Source organism: Muntiacus reevesi, chromosome 5 (genome assembly GCF_963930625.1).
Source record: "Muntiacus reevesi chromosome 5, mMunRee1.1, whole genome shotgun sequence".
Lineage (NCBI taxonomy): Eukaryota > Metazoa > Chordata > Mammalia > Artiodactyla > Cervidae > Muntiacus > Muntiacus reevesi.
In genome coordinates, this window is record NC_089253.1 from 54,237,960 (window position 1) to 54,256,338 (window position 18,379).

The window sequence follows — 18,379 nt, forward strand, 5'->3', positions numbered from 1 at the left end:
TCATCCCAAATCAGTTGCCATTCAGAAACCCAGTTTATGTCCTGTGGCCATGACCAATTGGCTATAGATTGGAGGTTACAAAAACTTCCTCTTTGAGTCTGATCCATTTGCTAGAGCAGCTCACAAAACTCAGGGCCATACTGCCTCACATTTATCAGTTTATTAAAGGATATAATAAAGGATGAACTTCCCAGGTGGCTCAGTGGTAAAGAATCTGCCTGCCATTGAAGGAGATGCTAAGAAAAGCATGCTCAATCCCTGGATTGGGAAGATCCCCTGGAGAAGGAAATGGCAACCCACTCCACTAGCTCTAACCTGGAAAATTCCATGGGCAGAGGAGTCTCATGGGCTACAGCCCGTGGGATCACAAAGAGTCAGATATGACTGAGTACACACTCACTTCACCACCATAACAAAGGTTACAGATGAACAACCAGATGAAGAGATACCTTGGACAAGCTCTAGGAGGGACCTAAATGTAAGAACTTCTATCCACATGGCCTGGGGGTATGTCACCCTCCTGATGTGAATGTTGTCATCAGCTAGGGAGCTCTCTGTGGCTGCACCATTGGGATTTTATGGAGATTTCCTCATGTAGGGGTGGTCAGTTATTAACGCCTTGTCTGGCCTCTCCCCTCTCTGCAGGATGGGAAAGGGAGGGGGCAAAACTTGCAAGCTTCTAATGATGGCTTGATCTTTCTAGTGATAAGTCTCCATTCAGAAGCCCTGCAAGGGTCACCTCAAAAGAACAAAAGATGTTCCTAGTGCTCCTATCATGAAAATTTACTAGGGTTTTATGAGCTGTGTTGGGGTAGAATCAAAGACAAATATTAGAACAAGAGATCCTCCTAGTAAACACCTAGAAAATATCAAGGATTTTAGGAGCTTTGTGTCAGGAACAAGGAGCAGAGACCAACACATATATTTTATATTATCTCATGTAAACTATATTACAAAACTATAAAAATCAAGAGTATGGTATTTGCATAAAAACAGACACACAGATTAATGGAAAAGAATAGAGCACTCAAAAATAAACCCACACATATAAGATTAATTATTTTACAACAAAGGAGCCAAGAATAAACAATGAATAGAGGATGGTCTCTTCAGTAAATGGTGTTAGTAAAATTCTACAGCCATATGCAAATGAAAGAAACTGAACCATCTCACACCATACACAAAAATCAACTCAAAATGCATTGAAGAGTTGAATGTAAGACCTGAAACATTAAATACCTGGAAGAATACGAGGGGGTAAGCTCCTTAACATTGATCTTGACAATTTTTTCTTTGATTTGACACTCAAAGTAAAGACAACATACACAAAAAATAAACTATTACTACATCAAACTAAAAAGCTTCTGCGTATCACACATAAAAAGATACTCAACATGATCAATCATCAAGGAAATGCAAACCAAAACCAAAATGAGGTATCACTTCACACCTGTTAGAATGGCTAGCATGATAAGGGATAACAAGAGTTGGTAGGATGTGTATAAAAATGACTCATATAAATTGATGCAGCTACTATGGAAAAAGAGTAGTTCCTCAAAAAAATAAAATACAGAACTGCTATATTATCCAGCAGTTCCACTTCTGTGTATACATCAGAAGGGGAAAATAAAAATGTGCCATATATATATCTGTATATGTACAGATATATATATTCAACCATAAAAAGGATGAATCTTTCCATTTTTTATAATATGAATGAACTTCGAAAGCAATATACTAAGTGAAACAAGTCGAACAGGGGACGACAAATACGGTATGATCTCATTTACATGTGAAATCTAAAAACAGTGAACTCATAATTGCAGAACAGATTGGTGGTTGCCAGAGAAGGGGGCAGGTGGGAAGTGGGGAAAATGAGTGAACGTGGTCAGAAGACACAACCTTCCAGTTATAAGATAAATAATTCTGGGTATATAAGGCACAGCAGGATGACTATAGCCAACAATACTGTATTGGATATTTGAAAGTTGCTGAGAGAATAGATCTTATAAATTATTACAAGAAAACTTTGCAACTCTCTGAGATGATGGATATTAACTAAACTTACCATTCTAATCATTTTTCAGTATGTACATATATCAAATCATTATGATGTACACCTTAAACTAATACAATATTATATATCAACAAAACTGGAAATAATTAAAAGAAATATATGTTACCAAAAAAGTTAATATCATCTGAAAACACCCATACAGAAACTCTCAGAATAATTTTTGACCGTATATCTGGACATCTCATAGCCCAGTCAAGCTGACCCATAAAATTAACCATCACAAGTATTCAACAGGATACTATGGAAGTAATATATTATGAGCTCTGAGACTAAATTTTAAATGACATTGCGACTTCTGCTTTTTTCTCTTGTTCTGTAAGAAGACAGTTGGCATATCGCAAGGACACTCAAATAGTTCTAGGATGCGGTCATCCTAGTAAGGATATCTGGCCTCCAAACTACAGCCATGTGAGTGAGTCATCTTAGACTTAGATCCTCCAGCCTCAGTCCAGCTTTCAGATGACTGCAGTTCTGGCCACTGTCTGGACTGCAACCTCATCAAAGCTCTCAAGCCAGGACCACTTTGCTTATGTGCTCTCAAATTCCTGACACACAGCAATTGTGTGAGACACTGTGTGTTTGTTCTTGCTTTAAATGAATAAGTTAAGGGTAATTTACTACTTGCAGTAGGTAACTAATTTAAAAGTCACCAAACAAAAATAATTGCTGTGTACTTTCAAAAATTTCAAGGTCAGGAAAACAAAAAGACTGACGAACTTTATCAGAATAAATGAGAAAAAGAAAATCAAATGCAATGCATGATCCTAGAATGACTCAGTGCCAGAAAAAAGGCAGGTGTGTGTTCATTTGTGCATGAGTTGGCACTTGCTTTCCCCCACTTTTTTTTGCCATAATAATGAATATTAGATGATTGGAGAAATCTGTACTGTCTGTCCCTTAGGTAATACATTAATTTCCTGTTTTTGCTCATTGTACTGAAATTATGTAAGACTATATTCTCATTTTCAGGAAATACATATTGAAGTATTTAGAAGACAGGCATCATGCCTGTAACTTATCTCAAAGAGTTTCAAAGTAAAAAATTATATAATTGTAATCATATATACTTATAAACCTATATGTGTATATATCTAAATCTCTATATAACTACATCATAGTTATTTATCTAGAAAGAGGGAGAGCCGGAGAATGAAGAAGAAAATATAGTAAAATGTTAACATTTGGAGAATCTGGGTGATGGATGTGTGGGGATCCTTTGCACTATTTTTGCAACTTTTCTGTATCAGTTATTGCAAAATAAAAAGAAAAGGACATCAGAGGTGGTTGCTATTCCTTAGTTTCCTTTGTAAGTAAACGGTTTTCAAACGGAGAGTTGGAAGCATGAATAACTTTTGAAAAGAATTTAGCGAATCCAACCCAGAATTTTCAAGAGAGAGAAATTGGGGGAAGGGGAAAGGGGAAGCGGGAGAGGAGGGGAAAATACGGGAGCGGAGGGAGGAAGGGTTGGGCCGGGGAGGAGAGGAGATGATAGAATTGGACAGGGCAGGAGAGCGCCATAGGTTGGTCAGGGTAGTGCTATTTTGCTTCAGATCCCCAGCGGCAAAAGTAGATGCCCTGGGCTGCGCGGTCCGAAAAGTTGGAAAGCGACTGCACGGAAGACTGGAATCTGAGCCAAACAGTGAATCAGAGTTTCTCCGCCCGCCGGTCCCGGCCCCCTCGAGGCGCCGCCCCGCCCCCAGCGGCCGGCAGGTGCGCGCCCGGCCTGCACGTGGTGCCAGATGCTACTTAAGGGCCCACCTTCCTCGGCTTGCAGCTGCCAGCTTCTCTAGCCGTGTCTCCCCGGAGCTGCCGGAGGCTCGCGGGTCTCAGAACGCATCCCGCCGCTGGGGCTGCAGCCGCGGCATGGGCGCCGCGGGCCCCATCTGGGTTTTCTTGACTCTCCTCGCGCCGGGGGTCCTCGGTGAGCTGGGAATGGGATCACGGAGGTAGGGACGCGTCTGGGGCCGGGATGGCCTCTGTGCCACGATGCAAAGGAAGCAGTCAAAAGTGAGAAGGTGGGACGACCTTGCCTGCTTCTCGCTCGCTTTGGGGCACCTCTCTTGGTCCTGAAGGTCTTCGCTCGCTGCTCCCGTGCTGGGGCCACCAGCATCGCAGGCTGCATGACGGAATGGCACTATGTGGTCTGTCCACTGGGTCCTGTGGCGTGACGTGCCCGCTCCGTGCAGCCAGGTCTCCGCACGTGCTCAGCGCTCTGGGTCCCGCAGGGCTGCGGGCGCTAATGCCCAGACGCTTACCGAAACCTGCTCGTGCTGAGCGCAGTTGCATGCTCCGCTAGGCACGGGAGTTTCTGCACACACTGAACGCCCTCCTGCCTAGTAAAAACAGCCCAGCCTCCCGCTGCCCTCCCAGAAAAAGAATAATGTCTGATTCCCAGGCGTGATTCTCATATATTTTAAAAAATTTGATGTGATGTTGGTAGAGAGATCCTAAATGATAAACATCTGGAGCTACTTACAAAAGCTGATATGTGAATAAAAACTGCAATTCTTTGTGTTATTTATTGGCAAGGGCACCAGAAAGTGTCATTCAACGTTTATTATAATTTTCTTCCTCCAGACTGGCTTAATTTTAAATTGTAATTTAAATTGTAAATTAAATTACATTATAATTTGATTTAAGATCGGAGTCTCTTGGTTATACGCTAGGTATAACCGTCTAATAATTTTCAGAGGAGAGTGGATAAGAAATTTCCTGCACACAGATCTCAATACCTACGTGACCTTTAGCAAGTCATTTAGATCCCAAGCCTCAGTTTCTTGATCTTTAGAAGGAAGCTAGTGATAAGCAGCCCTACCCTTACTGGACTGCCCTGAATATCAGATGAAATTAGGCAAGTGAAAGCTGGATGTCGATGTTATTACTAAATGCCAGTAATAAGATGACTACCTGGATCTGTTTTGATAGAGTCAGCATTTAAGCTTGACCACTGCAACTTGCTAGGGGATATTGCATACTTTGGTTCTATTACAGTTTACTCTGTCAGCTTCCTGATGCTCAACTTTTTCCTGACCCTTAATTGAACATTTCCCCAAACCATTATCTTCATCCCTTCTCTTGCCTACCTATTAACTCTCTTTGAACAAATGTACTTTCACAACTTTCTCTAACACATCTGTGCGGCATTGCTCCTGACCAGACTTCTTGCCAGCGTTCCATTCATTTTTCTAAATTTCAGAGAGGATGTTATCAACTGAAAATCAACTTCTTAGCAAGCCTGTCAATTCATTGTTCCCCCAAGGATGCCAGAGCATGCCCTTGCAGTACCAGAGCAGGGGTATCCTCTCAGTCACTGAACTCCAGACACACGAAAGAGCAGGGCTACTGACCTGTCAGCTGTCATAACTAGCGTGCTTCTGCTGTTTGTCTTCTCAATCTCATACCAATATTCCAACCATCCTCATCATGATTACCTTTGTAACAACCTCCTCTCTTACAGGTTATTCTGATGCCTGTCTAGCCTTTCCAATCATGAAAACTAAAATTAAAATTTCTTTTCCATGATTTCACTCCCTTGCTTAAAAATCTGAAAGGGCTTCCTACTGACTGTGGAGTTCAAGTTAAATCTGATGCCTTCAGTCTTTTTCTTCCTTTGGGTCTAACTTAAGCATACCCCTTCTGATTCCCCACCGCTTCCTGGTCATCTTGCCTATCTGTCACCCCGTGATCTCTTGCTCACGCTCTGCCCATGCCATCCTCCTGACTTTTGCTCCTACTATGTACCCTCCCCTGTCCATCCCTTGGCTCTGGGCCAGTTCCTGCCTCTGAGCTTGCTTGAGAAACTCTTGACATTCCTTTTACAAAAAGTGTGCATACATGTATTTTTCCAGTTTTATTGAAAAATAATTGATATACACCACTAAGTTTAAGGTGTATAGCATGATGGCTTGATTTCCACATACTGTAGAATGATTACCATAGTAAGTTTAGTTAACATCCATTTAGTTAACACAAGATGGAAAGAAAAGAAAAAAATTTCTCCTTGTGATGAGAACTTAGGACATATTCTGTTAACAATTTTCCCACACATCATAAAATCATGTTAATTACAGTTATCATGTTGTACATTACATTGCTATACTTATTTTTCATATAACTGGAATTTTAAAACTTTTGATCACCTTTCTCCAATTCTCCTCCCATGCTCTGTCTTCAGTAACCATAAATCAGATTTCTTTTTCTATGAGTTTGGTATTTTTGTTTTTAGATTCCACATATAAGTGAAATCATACATTATTTGTATGTCTCTGACTTATTCACTCAGTATAATACCTTCAAATATCATCCATGTTGCTGCAAATGGTAGGATTTCCTTGCTTTTTAATGGCTGAATAATATTCCATTGTATATATTCATCCACAACTTCTTCGTTCATTCATCTGTTGATGGACAACTAGGTTATTTCCATGTATTGGCTATGTTTACATGTGTAAATAATGCCACTATGAACATGGGGGCATAAATATCTTTTCAAGTTAGTGTTTTCATTTTCTTTGTATATATCCCTAGAAATGTAATTGTTGAATCATATGCTAGTTCTATTGTTAATTTTCTGAGGAATTATGGTACCTTTTTATAATACAGTCTTCTGGGTTCTATATTACCTTCCAGAGAAATGTTTGGGAGTTGGTCTAGGAATTCAAAATTTAACAAGCATTCTGGAAAATTCTGAAGCAAGTGTCTTAAAGACCACATTTCCTTCTCAGAGTGGTTTTGTTTTTCTCCTTTTGTCTATTTGCATAAACCAATTCAAATTTCCTACACTCTTAAATTTCACTCTTACCTTGACTGACAGCCTCACCTCATCCAACACTAAGGAAACAAAATCATTAAGAGAAATTCCCCCATATCCTAATCATTTACCTCTGTCTGAAATCAGATCCTTTTCTCTCCTCTGCTTAAAACCTGCCAAGGGTTTCCCATCACATTGAGACAAAATCTGTGCTCCCTAAACTCAATGCCAAACCTCTGCCTCTCTCTGAAACTCTCTGTATTCCTCACTCACCACGTCTGTTCCAACCACGCTGACCTTCTTTCTGTTCCTTAATTGGAGTCACACTTGTTTAGCTATTGGACTAGGTGTTCCCCTGTTAAATACTTGTCTACAGGTCACCCCTTACCTGTGTCCTCAACATTCAGGTCTCAGACCCACTGTTTTTCTTCTCTGACTCTCTGACCCTTACCTGAAGTAGTTCTTGCCCCAGGTCCCTCTATCACATGACCATGTTCTTTTTTCCACAGAGCACCTATCATCATATAAAACCTTCTAATTTATTTACTTGTTTGTTCCGTTACCAGACCATGAGAGCAAGGCCTTTATCTGTCCTATTGCCTGATGAATCCCCAGCATTCAAACATATCTAGGAGTTCAGCAAGAAAGTTCTATTTTCTTTTATAACAATGGAAGAAGTATCTTTCCTCCTGAAAAGTCAGCTACTCTTTGTGTATTCATGATCACAATCCATCCTCTCTTTCCTCTGCAGATATCCCCTGTCTTGTATCATCCATTTGTATCTCTCCCATGGGTGATCCCCACTAGCAGTTAAACATGCCCCAGGGCATCCTTTCTTTGGTTGCAGGAAGAGGCTTCTCATGACCCAATGGCATTCCACTTTTTTGTCCTTTTTCTCATCTTTCTCAGCAAAAATTCTCATTGACTTCTTTCTCACATTTATTATTCTCATTAATCCTCTCCAGACAGGCTTCTTTCCGCACTATTATCCTGAAGCTCTTCTCATCAGGGTCAGTACTGAGCTTCTACTAACAAATCCAATGGTAATTTTTCTATCTTTACCTTTCTCAGTCTTTCAGCAAAAGCTGACTGATTTCTGCCTCTTGAAACAGTTTTCATTATCATGTTCCAAAGCAAGACACTTTATCCTATTTTTTCCTATTTTTACTTATTTTCTCTGGTTACCTTTAGTTTCTTTTGCCCTATCTCTAATATTTTTAAAGGGTCTTAGGGTTCAGTCCTCAGGCTCTTCTGTTTTCCTCCATACTTTCTTCCTAAGAGAACTATCCAGTCTCATGACTTTAAATACTATTTATATGTTGATGACTCATATGTATTACCTGTAACCCTGAGTTCTCTCCTGAGAGGCAAATTTGTGCATACAATTGCATTTGCATCTTAATGTCCACTGAGTATGTTAAATACACCAACTCTGAAGTAGAACCAATTCTGTACATTCCCCACAACACACACATGTGCACACACACACACACACACACACACACACACACACAGGTCCATTCCAATTTCAATACATTGTATTACCATCAACCAAGTAGCTCAAATCAAAAGCTTAAAAGTCATTTATGAGGTTTCTCCTGGTGGTCCAGTAGTTAAAACTCTGTGTTCCCAATGCAGAGGGCTTTGGCTTGATCCCTGGTCAGGGAACTAGATCCCACATGCATCAAATAAGTCCCAATGTAGTCAAATAAATGAATAAATAAATAAATTTTGTTTAAAAAAGCCTGGAGCCATTACTGAATACTCCCATTCCCTTAGCCCCACATCTAGTACAATAGAGTCCTACCAATTTTATTTCTATAATATATTCCTAGTTTATCTGTTTCTCACTGTCTCCTTGTATTCAAGCTTTATTTTATTTGGTCTAATTTACTTTAATAGCCTCCAGACTGCACTCCCTACTTCTGAAAGTAAAAATCCAGTCCATTCTCCATCCAGTTACCAGACTATTCTTTTTAAAACTTAAACCAGATCACATGGTTCTCTTGTTTGAACTCTCCAATGACATCCACCCAGAAAAACTTAGTGACATCCTACTGTAGACTAAGAAGCCCTGTGCAATTCTTTCTGCTGGGCTTTCTAGCTTCGTCCCGTTCCACTCTGATCACCAAATTCCAGTCACACGTGCCTTTTGTCTTTGTGACCCCATGGACTGTAGCCCACCAGGCTCCTCTGTCCATCAGAATTCTCTAGGCAAGAACACTGGAGTGAGTAGCCATTCCCTGGGATCTTATCAACCCTCGGATCGAACCCAGGTCTCCCACACTGCAGGCAGATTCTTTACCATCTGAGTCACCAGGGAAGCCCTAGTCTATCTCTAAGGCATAGAAAATCCACCCCTGATCTTAGGCTTCTGCCTAACATGCTTTTAACCAGCACTTTATCTTGCTGACACCTTCTTATCTTTCAGTCATAACTCAAATGTTTACTCTTCATAGGTCTTCCTTAATCATCATAACTGAAGTTGTATGCCATCCGGTCTCCTCCTTTTCCCAGTCCATTACGTTTTCATACATAACTCTGTTTATTTCCTTTACATATCATCTGTTTATTTATAGTCTATCTCCCTCTATTTTTATATAAATTGTATGAAGGTGAAAACCTTGTGTCTAGTGTTCATTGATGCATATTCTGTACTTAAGACAGTAGCTTGGTTAATGTGCACACTGGTCATTCAAAAATTATCAAATAGTAAGGAAACCCAGTGTTTTGATATTTGATCATAATAATTCTCATTATCTATAATATTTTCTCCTCCTACCTGCTATCTGTCTTAAATTTCAGGTTTATTTTTACTATCCTATATATTTGTTCTCTATTCATTTCAAATGGACTTCTAAACCAGTTCAGGTAAATCTCCTTAAACACAAAAAATTAAATATATTTTTGTCCTTTAGAAACGCTTTGCATACTTAGTTTTAACATGGTTTATGTGATGTATATGTCAATATTTTGTCACTATCTTCTGTTTTAGATCCTGTCATTATTTATATTGATGTTTAGTCCTGATTTTAAAAAGATGTGAAGAGGATCCAACTTAAGAAAAATAATGTTACTTAATGGTTTATATATAACGTTCCCTTTTCTTGTGTGGAAAACATGATTTTGGAATTTCTCTCCTCTGACCTGGGATTTTGATAATTTCATTACAAATAAGAGCTGAAAAGTGAAAGTCTTATTTGCTCAGTCAAGTCTGACTGTTTGCAACCTCATAGACTGTGGCACACCAGGCCCCTCTGTCCATGGAATTTTTCAGGCAAGAATACTGGAGTGGGCTGCCATTCCTTTCTCCAGGGGATCTTCCCAACCCAGGGATCGACCCTAAGTCTCCTGCATTTCAGGCAGATTCTTTACGATCTGAGCCACAAGGGAAGCCCTACTAATAAGAGTTGGTGTCCCCCAAAAGAGAGAAAGTTCCCAAGTCTCTTTGAAGATAAGAATTTCTTAATATTCTCATCCAGAAAGTATGATTCTTACTTAATTCCACCCCCAAATGTCATGTTATAAAGTAACATCTACATTTTGCTTCTCCAAGATCTTTGTTGCATCTTAGTCCATGTCATCACTACTAAATAAATCTTGTAAATTCAGATAGGTTTTCAGCTTGTGGAATTATTTAGGGTTGTTTTTATTCACACTGGATACATATAGGTTAAATCATTTGATTAGGGTGAATTGATACAAATAATGACAGGGTTGTGAAGTTGGTCTTCATTGAGGTCAAACCCTGACTTTCCCCACAGAATCTTGCTGTTTTACAAAAGTATGTGCTTGAAGACATTTGTAAGAGTTAATGGAGGAAAACAGAGGAGTTGAGAAAAGAAACAAGAGACCTACAGTGTGACATGGGTCCCAGCAGTAAAGGCTATTCTTAGATTCTGTCAACCAGTCCAGTCACTCAGTCATGTCTGACTCTTTGTGACCCCATGGACTGCAGCATGTCAAGCTGCCCTGTCCATCACCAACTCCCAGGGCTTGCTCAAACTTATGTCCACTGAGTTGGTGATGCCATGCAACCATCTCATCCTCTGTTATCCGCTTCTCCTCCTGTCTTCAATCTTCCTTAGCCCCAGGGTCTTTTCCAAAGAGTTGGTTCTTCCTATCAGGTGGCCAAAGTATTGGGGAGCTTCAGCTTCAGCATCAGTCCTTCCAATGAATATTCAGGACTGATTTCCTTTAGGATGAACTGGTTGGATCTCCTTGCAGTCCAAGGGACTCTCAAGTGTCTTCTCCAATATCACAGTTCAAAAGCATCAATTCTTCAGCACTCAGCTTTCTTTATAGTCCAACTCTCACATCCACACATAACTACTGGAAAAACCATAGCTGTGACTATACAGAACTTTGTTGGCAAAGTAATGTCTCTGCTTTTTAATATGCTATCTAGGTTAGTCAGAGTTTTTCTTCCAAGGAGCAAGTGTCTTTTAATTTCATGGCTGCAGTCATCATCAGCAGTGATTTTGGAGCCCAAGGAAATAAAGTCTCTCACTGTTTCCATTGTTTCCCCATCTATTTGTCATGAAGTAATGGGACCAGATACCATGATCTTCATTTTTTTGAATGTTGAGCTTTAAGCCAACTTTTTCACTCTCCTCTTTCACTTTCATCAAGAGGCTCTTCACTTCCTCTTCACTTTCTGCCATAAAGGTGGTGTCATCTGCATACCTGAGGTTATTGATATTTCTCCCAGCAATCTTGATTCCAGCTTGTGCTTCATCCAGCCCAGCATTTTGCATGATGAACTCTGCATATAAGTTTAATAGGCAGGGTAACTTTATACAGCATTGGCATACTCCTTTCCCATTTTGGAACCAGTCAGTTTTTCCATGTCCTGTTCTAACTGCTGCTTCTTGACCTGCATACAGATTTCTCAAGAGACAGGTAAAGTGGTCTGGGATTCCCATTTCTTTAAGAATTTTCCACAGTTTATTGTGATCCACACAGTCAAATGTTTTGACAGTCAATAAAGCAAAAGTAGATGTTTTTCTGGAACTCTCTTGCTTTTTCTATGATCCAACGAATGTTGGCAATTTGATCTCTTGTTCCCTTCCTTCTAAATCCAGCTTGAATATCTGGAAGTTCTTGGTTCAGGTACTGTTGAAGCCCAGCTTGGAGAATTTTGAGCATTACTTTGCTAGGGTGTGAGATGAGTGCAGCTGTGTGGTAGTGTGAACCTACTTTGGCATTGCCTTTTTTTGGAACTGGAATGAAAACTGACCTTTCCCAGTCCTGTGGCCACTGCTGAGTTTTCCAAATCTGCTGGCACATTGAGTGCAGCACTTTCACAGCATCATCTTTTAGGACTTGAGACAGCTCATCTGGAATTCCATCACTTCCACTAACTTTGTTTATCATGATGCTTCCTGAGGCCTGCTTGACTTCTGAATCCAGGATGTCTGGTTCTAGGTGAGTGATCACACCATTGTGGTTATCTGGGTCATTAAGATCTTCTTTGTGTAGTTCTTCTGTGTATTCTTGCCACCTCTTCTTCATATCTTCTGCTTCTGTTAGGTCTATTAAATTTCTGTCCTTTATTTTGCCCATCTTTGCATGAAAATTTCCCTTGGTATCTCTCATTTTCTTGAAGCAATATCTACTCTTCCCATTCTGCTGTTTCCCTCTATTTCTTTGCATCAATCACTTTGGAAAGCTTTCTTATCTCTCCTTGGTATTCTTTGAAACTCTGCATACAGATGAGTACATCTTTCCTTTTCTCCCTTGCTTTTCACTTTTTTTCCTTTTCTCAGCTATTTTTAAGGCAGCTATTTTAATGGTTGCCTCCTCAGGCAACCATTTTGCCTTCTTGCATTTCTTTTTCTTGGGATGGTCTCGATCACTGCCTCCTGTACAATGTCACGAACCACTGTCCATAGTTCTTCAGGGATTCTATCACATCTAATCCTTTGAGTATATTTGTCACTTCCACTGTATAATCATAAGGGATTTGATTTAGGTGATACCTGAATGGTCTAGTGGTTTTCCCTACTTTCTTCAATTTAAGTCTGAATTTTGCAATAAGGAATTCATGATCTGAGTCACAATCAGCTCCCTGTCTTGTTTTTGCTGAGGGTATAGAACTTCCCCATCTTCAGCTGCAAAGAGTATCATCAATCTGATTTCAGTATTGACCATCTGATGATGTCCATGTGTAGTATCATTTCTTGTATTGTTGGAAGAAGGTGTTTGCTATGACCAATGCATTCTCTTGGCAAAACTCTGTTAGCCTTTGCCCTTTCATTTTGTACTCCAAGGCCAAATTTGCCTGTTACTCCAAGTATCTCTTGACTTCCTACTTTTGCATTCCAGTTCCCTATGATGAAAAGGGCATCTTTTTTTTTTTGGTGTTAGTTTGGAAGGTCTTGTAGGTCACCATAGAACCATTTAACTTCAGCTTCTTCAGCAATAGTGGTTGGGGATTACTTGAATTACTGTGGTATTGAATGGTTTACCTTGGAAATGAACAGAGACCATTCTGTCATTTTTGAGATTGCACCCAAGTACTGCATTTCAGAGTGTTTTTTTTTTCACTGTGAGGGTGACTCCATGTCTTCTAAGGGATTCTTGCCAGCAGTAGTAAATATAACGGTCATCTGAATAAAATTCTCCCATTCCAGGCCACTTTAGTTCACTGATTTCTAAAATGTCAATGTTCACTCTTGCCATCTCCTGTTTGATCACTTTCAATTTTCCTTAATTCATGGACCTAAGATTCCAGGTTCCTGTGCAATATCATTCTTCACAACATCAGACTTTACTTCTGTCACCAGTCATGTCCCCAACTAGGTGGTCCTTTCGCTTTGACACAGTTTCTTCATTTCTTTTGGATTTATTTCTCCACTCCTCTCCAGTAGCATATTGGGCACCTACTGACTTAGGGATTTCAGCTTTCAGTGTCTTATCTTTTTGCCTTTTCATACTCTTTATGGAGTTCTCAAGGCAAGAATCCTGACGTGGTTTGCCATTCCCTTTTCCAGTGGACAACGTTTTGCCAGAACTCTCCCCATGCCCTACACAGCATGGCTCATAGTTTCCTTGAGTTGGACAAGGCTGTGGTCCATGTGGACAGCTTGGCTAGTTTTCTGTGACTGTGGTTTTCATTCTCTCTGCCCTCTGAAGGATAAGGATAAGAGGCTTATGGAAGCTTCCTGATGGGAGAGACTGACTGTGTGGGAAACTGGATCTTGTTCAGATGGGTGGGGCCATGCTCAGTAAATCTTTAATCCAATTATCTGTGCATGGGCAGGGCGTGTTCCCTTGCTGTTGCTTGGCCCATGCCTCCACCAGAGACTCCTGTCTATATGACTCCACCAATGGAAGTGTTGGCTATAAAAAGGCTGGATCCAGCTAGAACCTTGGGAGTGCTTCCCTCTGCGTCAGTCAGTCCACGTTTGTTCTTTGACTTGCACCTGTAACTATTTCAGATTTGTTTGAAAAAGGAGATTTGATATTCAAATATATCATCATTCTGGAGTTGAAACTTGAACTGTCTTTCATATCTAGAAAAATTATTTTCAAGGTACATTCTTAAGCATCAGGGCATTACAGTTTTGTTTTTTTTTTTCTCATCTCCTAGAATAAGATTTGTTTCTTCTTCATCATCATTATCACAATTACTTTAAGTCACAGGGACATATTGAAACAACTATCTCCTTTTATCTGGTAACCATCAGAAAGTATTTACTAAATGCTTTTGGGGGCATATTACTCCATTAGGTTAATGGAAAAAATAATGAAGAATAAAAAAAAATCCCATTTTCTCCTTGCTAGGACCTAAAGGTTTAAAGATTAAAATAGGAATGTTAATTCATAAAAATAATTTTGGAGGTTTTTGCATGAGATGAGCTTACAAGATCTGATATACTTGATATACTTGTTTCCTGTGATATTGCAGAAAAGTTTTTATACTGTTTTAGTTTTTATTTATGAGATTTTATAAAGGTGGAACTCCAGGGTCTTTATGGAATTTTATTAAAATATCATTTTCTTCAGCTCTTCTTCTGAAGTCTGTCATAAAAAGTCTTTGAACTCCTGAGCTTGTTTCTCTGCGTATGCATTCATACTGTAAGATACATTTTCTTTGCTACTGCTAAGTCACTTCAGTCGTGTCCGACTCTGTGCGACCCCATCCCTGGAATTCTCCAGGCAAGAACACTGGAGTGGGTTGCCGTTTCCTTCTCCAATGCATAAAAGTGAAAAGTGAAAGTGAAGTCACTCAGTCATGGCCGGCTCTTTGCAACCCCATGGACTGCAGCCTACCAGGCTCCTCTGTCCATGGGATTTTCCAGGCAAGATTACTGGAGTGGGGTGCCATTGCCTTCTCCACATTTTCTTTGCCCCCCTCAATATCTACATATTAGATTTAATTTCTAAAGATCAAATTTGTCATTGTAACTGATGACCATACAGAAGCACATTAGAGATTTTAGCCTCTCTTAGTTTTGATATTCCTGTGATCTTTGTCTCTAGGTCAGTGTAAATCCCTGCCAAGCTATCCTTTTGCTAAACCTAAAATTCAGAGTGATCAGTCTGAGTTTGCTGTTGGCGAAACTTGGGAATATGAATGCCTTCCTGGGTATTTCAAGAAGTCATTCATTGTCACCTGCCTAGAGATCTCCAAGTGGTCAAATGCTCAGCAATTCTGTAAACGTGAGTAATCTGTAATAGAAGAATCTTTGAGTCTATAGCATGTCTCTTTGGGCTAACCTGTAATTTTCAAGATAAAAGATAAGAAAATTAGTCAGTAATCTCAAACGAATGGGTTCCTAGGTTCTCCATGTTTTCTTTTACTCCTAAGGGTATTAGATATTGGGTATTGGAGTTAAATCATCACAGCTGGCCAACTCTGTTTATCCTATAATCTCCACGACTTTGTTCTATGGTCTGTGTACTATGTTACAGTGATCTTACAAGTTAATATGTTAGTATATACTTATATATATATATATATATTAGTATAAACTAATATTAGTTTCAACTCAATCTTACCCAATTCAATTCAAGAAATATATTTGAATAATCACTAGGTATAATGCATTAAGCTAGATGGTGGAGTTTGGGAGAGATATATAAATTAATCTGCTAGTCTCTGTCTTTGCGGAATGCCTATATTATTTGTAGAGACTGGCTTTTAAGCTAACACTGTACTATGGTATAATTTCTTATATCTATAGAGATAAAATTATATGACATCACAGAGAAGTAAATAATAAGTGCTATCTAGGAGATCAGGGAAATCTGGGCATTACAGACAGAAAAAACAGCATATGTCAACATATAAAGATATGGAAGAACATGATGTCTTTGGAAAATAGAAAATAGAAAAAAAAATTATGGTTGGAACATAAGGTTCATGGTGAGAAATAGTAGATGGTGAGGACTGGACGTTAACTGTGGTGGGCCATACATTCTTTTCCAATGAATATTGGTAAGTGACTGTAAATTTTTGAATGTGGGGAGTGGCATGACTGCATTTGTGATTCTGAATGATAATGTGTGCAGTGGCGTAAAACATGTACTGGACCAGTGGCAACCAGCATTAGAGAGGTAAATTTTATTACTCAGTGATCTAATGAGAGATTTTAGCAGTAGCAAAATAATTGGTTTGGAGAGAGATTTCTGTAATCTAGTCATGAAAACTTGATGATCAATTGAATTAAGGACAGGTGGTAAATAATGAGTTACAGAAAGGAAATGATAACTTTTTTTTTTTTAAGCTACAAGACTTGGTAGATGTTGCCATCAACTGACAGAGTATAAAAGGGGGAAGTAGAGACTATAAATTATGGTTGATATAATATTTTCATTATTATTTCAACAAATAATATTTTCATTCATGCTTAGAAATATAGACTACATGTTTTAAACAAATAGTGTTATGGAGTTGAAAGATAGAAGTTTTCTAAATGTCCAAAATTTCTTTGCATAAGCATGAGTAGGCTACTCAGCAAGTCCAGTCAGATTGGAATTTAATAAAAGCAGAAAAAAATCCCCAAAATCCCAATCCCAAATTTTTTTCTGTTTTGTTCTCGCTTGTAGGTAAACCATGTTCGGTTCCTAGAGAACTCCTCCATGGCTCTGTCCACACACCTCAGGGTATCGTGTTTGGGGCAACAATTACATTTTCATGTGACAATGGGTGAGTTGGCAGGAGACATCTCCAGAGTACATAGATACTAGAACAGTAGTTTCAATGGAAATCATTTGTCTTCCAGAAAAAAAAAGATATGAGTAATTGCCACCCACCCTTAAAAATAGATAAATAAAAGAATCACCTCTCTGATGTGCTCCAGAGAGAACTGTTTAGGTTGACCCACTAGAGAGGATCCCTAGAAGAGAAAAAAGTTGTGCTACTCCTCTTCCAATTTTAAATCTTCAGTGTTAGTGACCAGGAGGTCAAATTTCACTTGTGTTTAGATTGTTGAATCTTATGTATGTGTCCATAGTCTTTCACCATTACTTTCACCATGATATTCTATTCTTTGCCATTCTTTCAGTGGGAAAAGATCTAAGCTTTTCTAAAATGTCCAGCTGGGAGATGATCACTCATCTCTTTATCTTTAGATATCGACTCATTGGTGGCTCATCTGCTACATGTGTTTTCTTAGACAATATGGTAACCTGGGATACGGACCTACCCCTTTGTGAATGTGAGTAGAATTTTCCCTCTTGTCCCCCTCTAGAGGGAAAGTGGGCGTCTACACATCAAAATAAGTATCCAAGAAAGTTACACTTGTTCTGAGCAGATCTGGACATAAATCTGTGATTTATCTTCTTCCATGCCCCTGACCCCCACTACCCCTTCTTTTGCTTCTGTATCTTGGTGGTAAGTTAGTTCACAGTGAATAAGTGCTGAAGTCTAAAATATGCCACAAGACTCCACACTGCTAGCTTAAATCCATGCAGAGTATATGGCACTCAAGTACCTTTTGTAAGAGTTTATCTGTACTCTGGGGGTGAGGACTGGTGACGAGGTCATATTTAGGGGGTTTTATTAGGCCAGTTCCATGTCTCTTCCTACCTTGCTACTTTTCATTTAGAACCATCTTTGAGATGAGCTTACAGAATTTCAGCAATATGGGTTAATTGTAGGTGAAGTGGAAGTTTGGTTTGCAAGAGTTATGACAAAATTCCCAGAAGATTTTTTTCTTTTTCTTTTAATTGGAGACTAATTACTTTACAATATTGTGGTGGTTTTTGCCATACATTGACATGAATCAGCCATGGGTGTACATGTGTTCCCCATCCTGAACCCCCCTCCCACTCTCTCCCCATCCCATCCCTCAGGGTCATCCCAGTGCACCAGCCCTGAGCACCCTGTCTCATGCATCGAACCTGGACTGGTGATCTGTTTCACATATGATAATATACATGTTTCAATGCTGTTCTCTCAAATCATCCCACCCTTGCCTTCTCCCATAGAGTCCAAAAGACTGTTGTATACATCTGTGTCTCTTTTGCTGTCTCGCATATAGGGTCATCGTTACCATCTTTCTAAATTCCATATATATGTGTTAGTACATTCTATTGGTGTT

At 39.4% G+C, this 18,379-nt stretch overlaps 1 protein-coding gene across 2 annotated transcripts in view; it reads left to right on the forward strand.

The window, feature by feature from the left end:
* The first annotated feature begins 3,592 nt into the window (after positions 1 to 3,592).
* The window catches only part of CR2 (complement C3d receptor 2), a 46,188-nt gene continuing 31,401 nt past the window's right edge, over positions 3,593 to 18,379 (forward strand). Inside the window, exons 1-4 of one of the 2 annotated variants that reach the window (XM_065938304.1) lie at positions 3,593 to 3,998; positions 15,315 to 15,494; positions 16,884 to 16,983; positions 17,409 to 17,494. In XM_065938304.1, coding sequence (XP_065794376.1) covers positions 3,941 to 3,998; positions 15,315 to 15,494; positions 16,884 to 16,983; positions 17,409 to 17,494 — 424 coding nt within the window. In that variant the 5' untranslated portion in view covers positions 3,593 to 3,940. The remainder of the gene's footprint in view (positions 3,999 to 15,314; positions 15,495 to 16,883; positions 16,984 to 17,408; positions 17,495 to 18,379) is intronic. The other variant, XM_065938305.1, reaches the window with a different exon arrangement.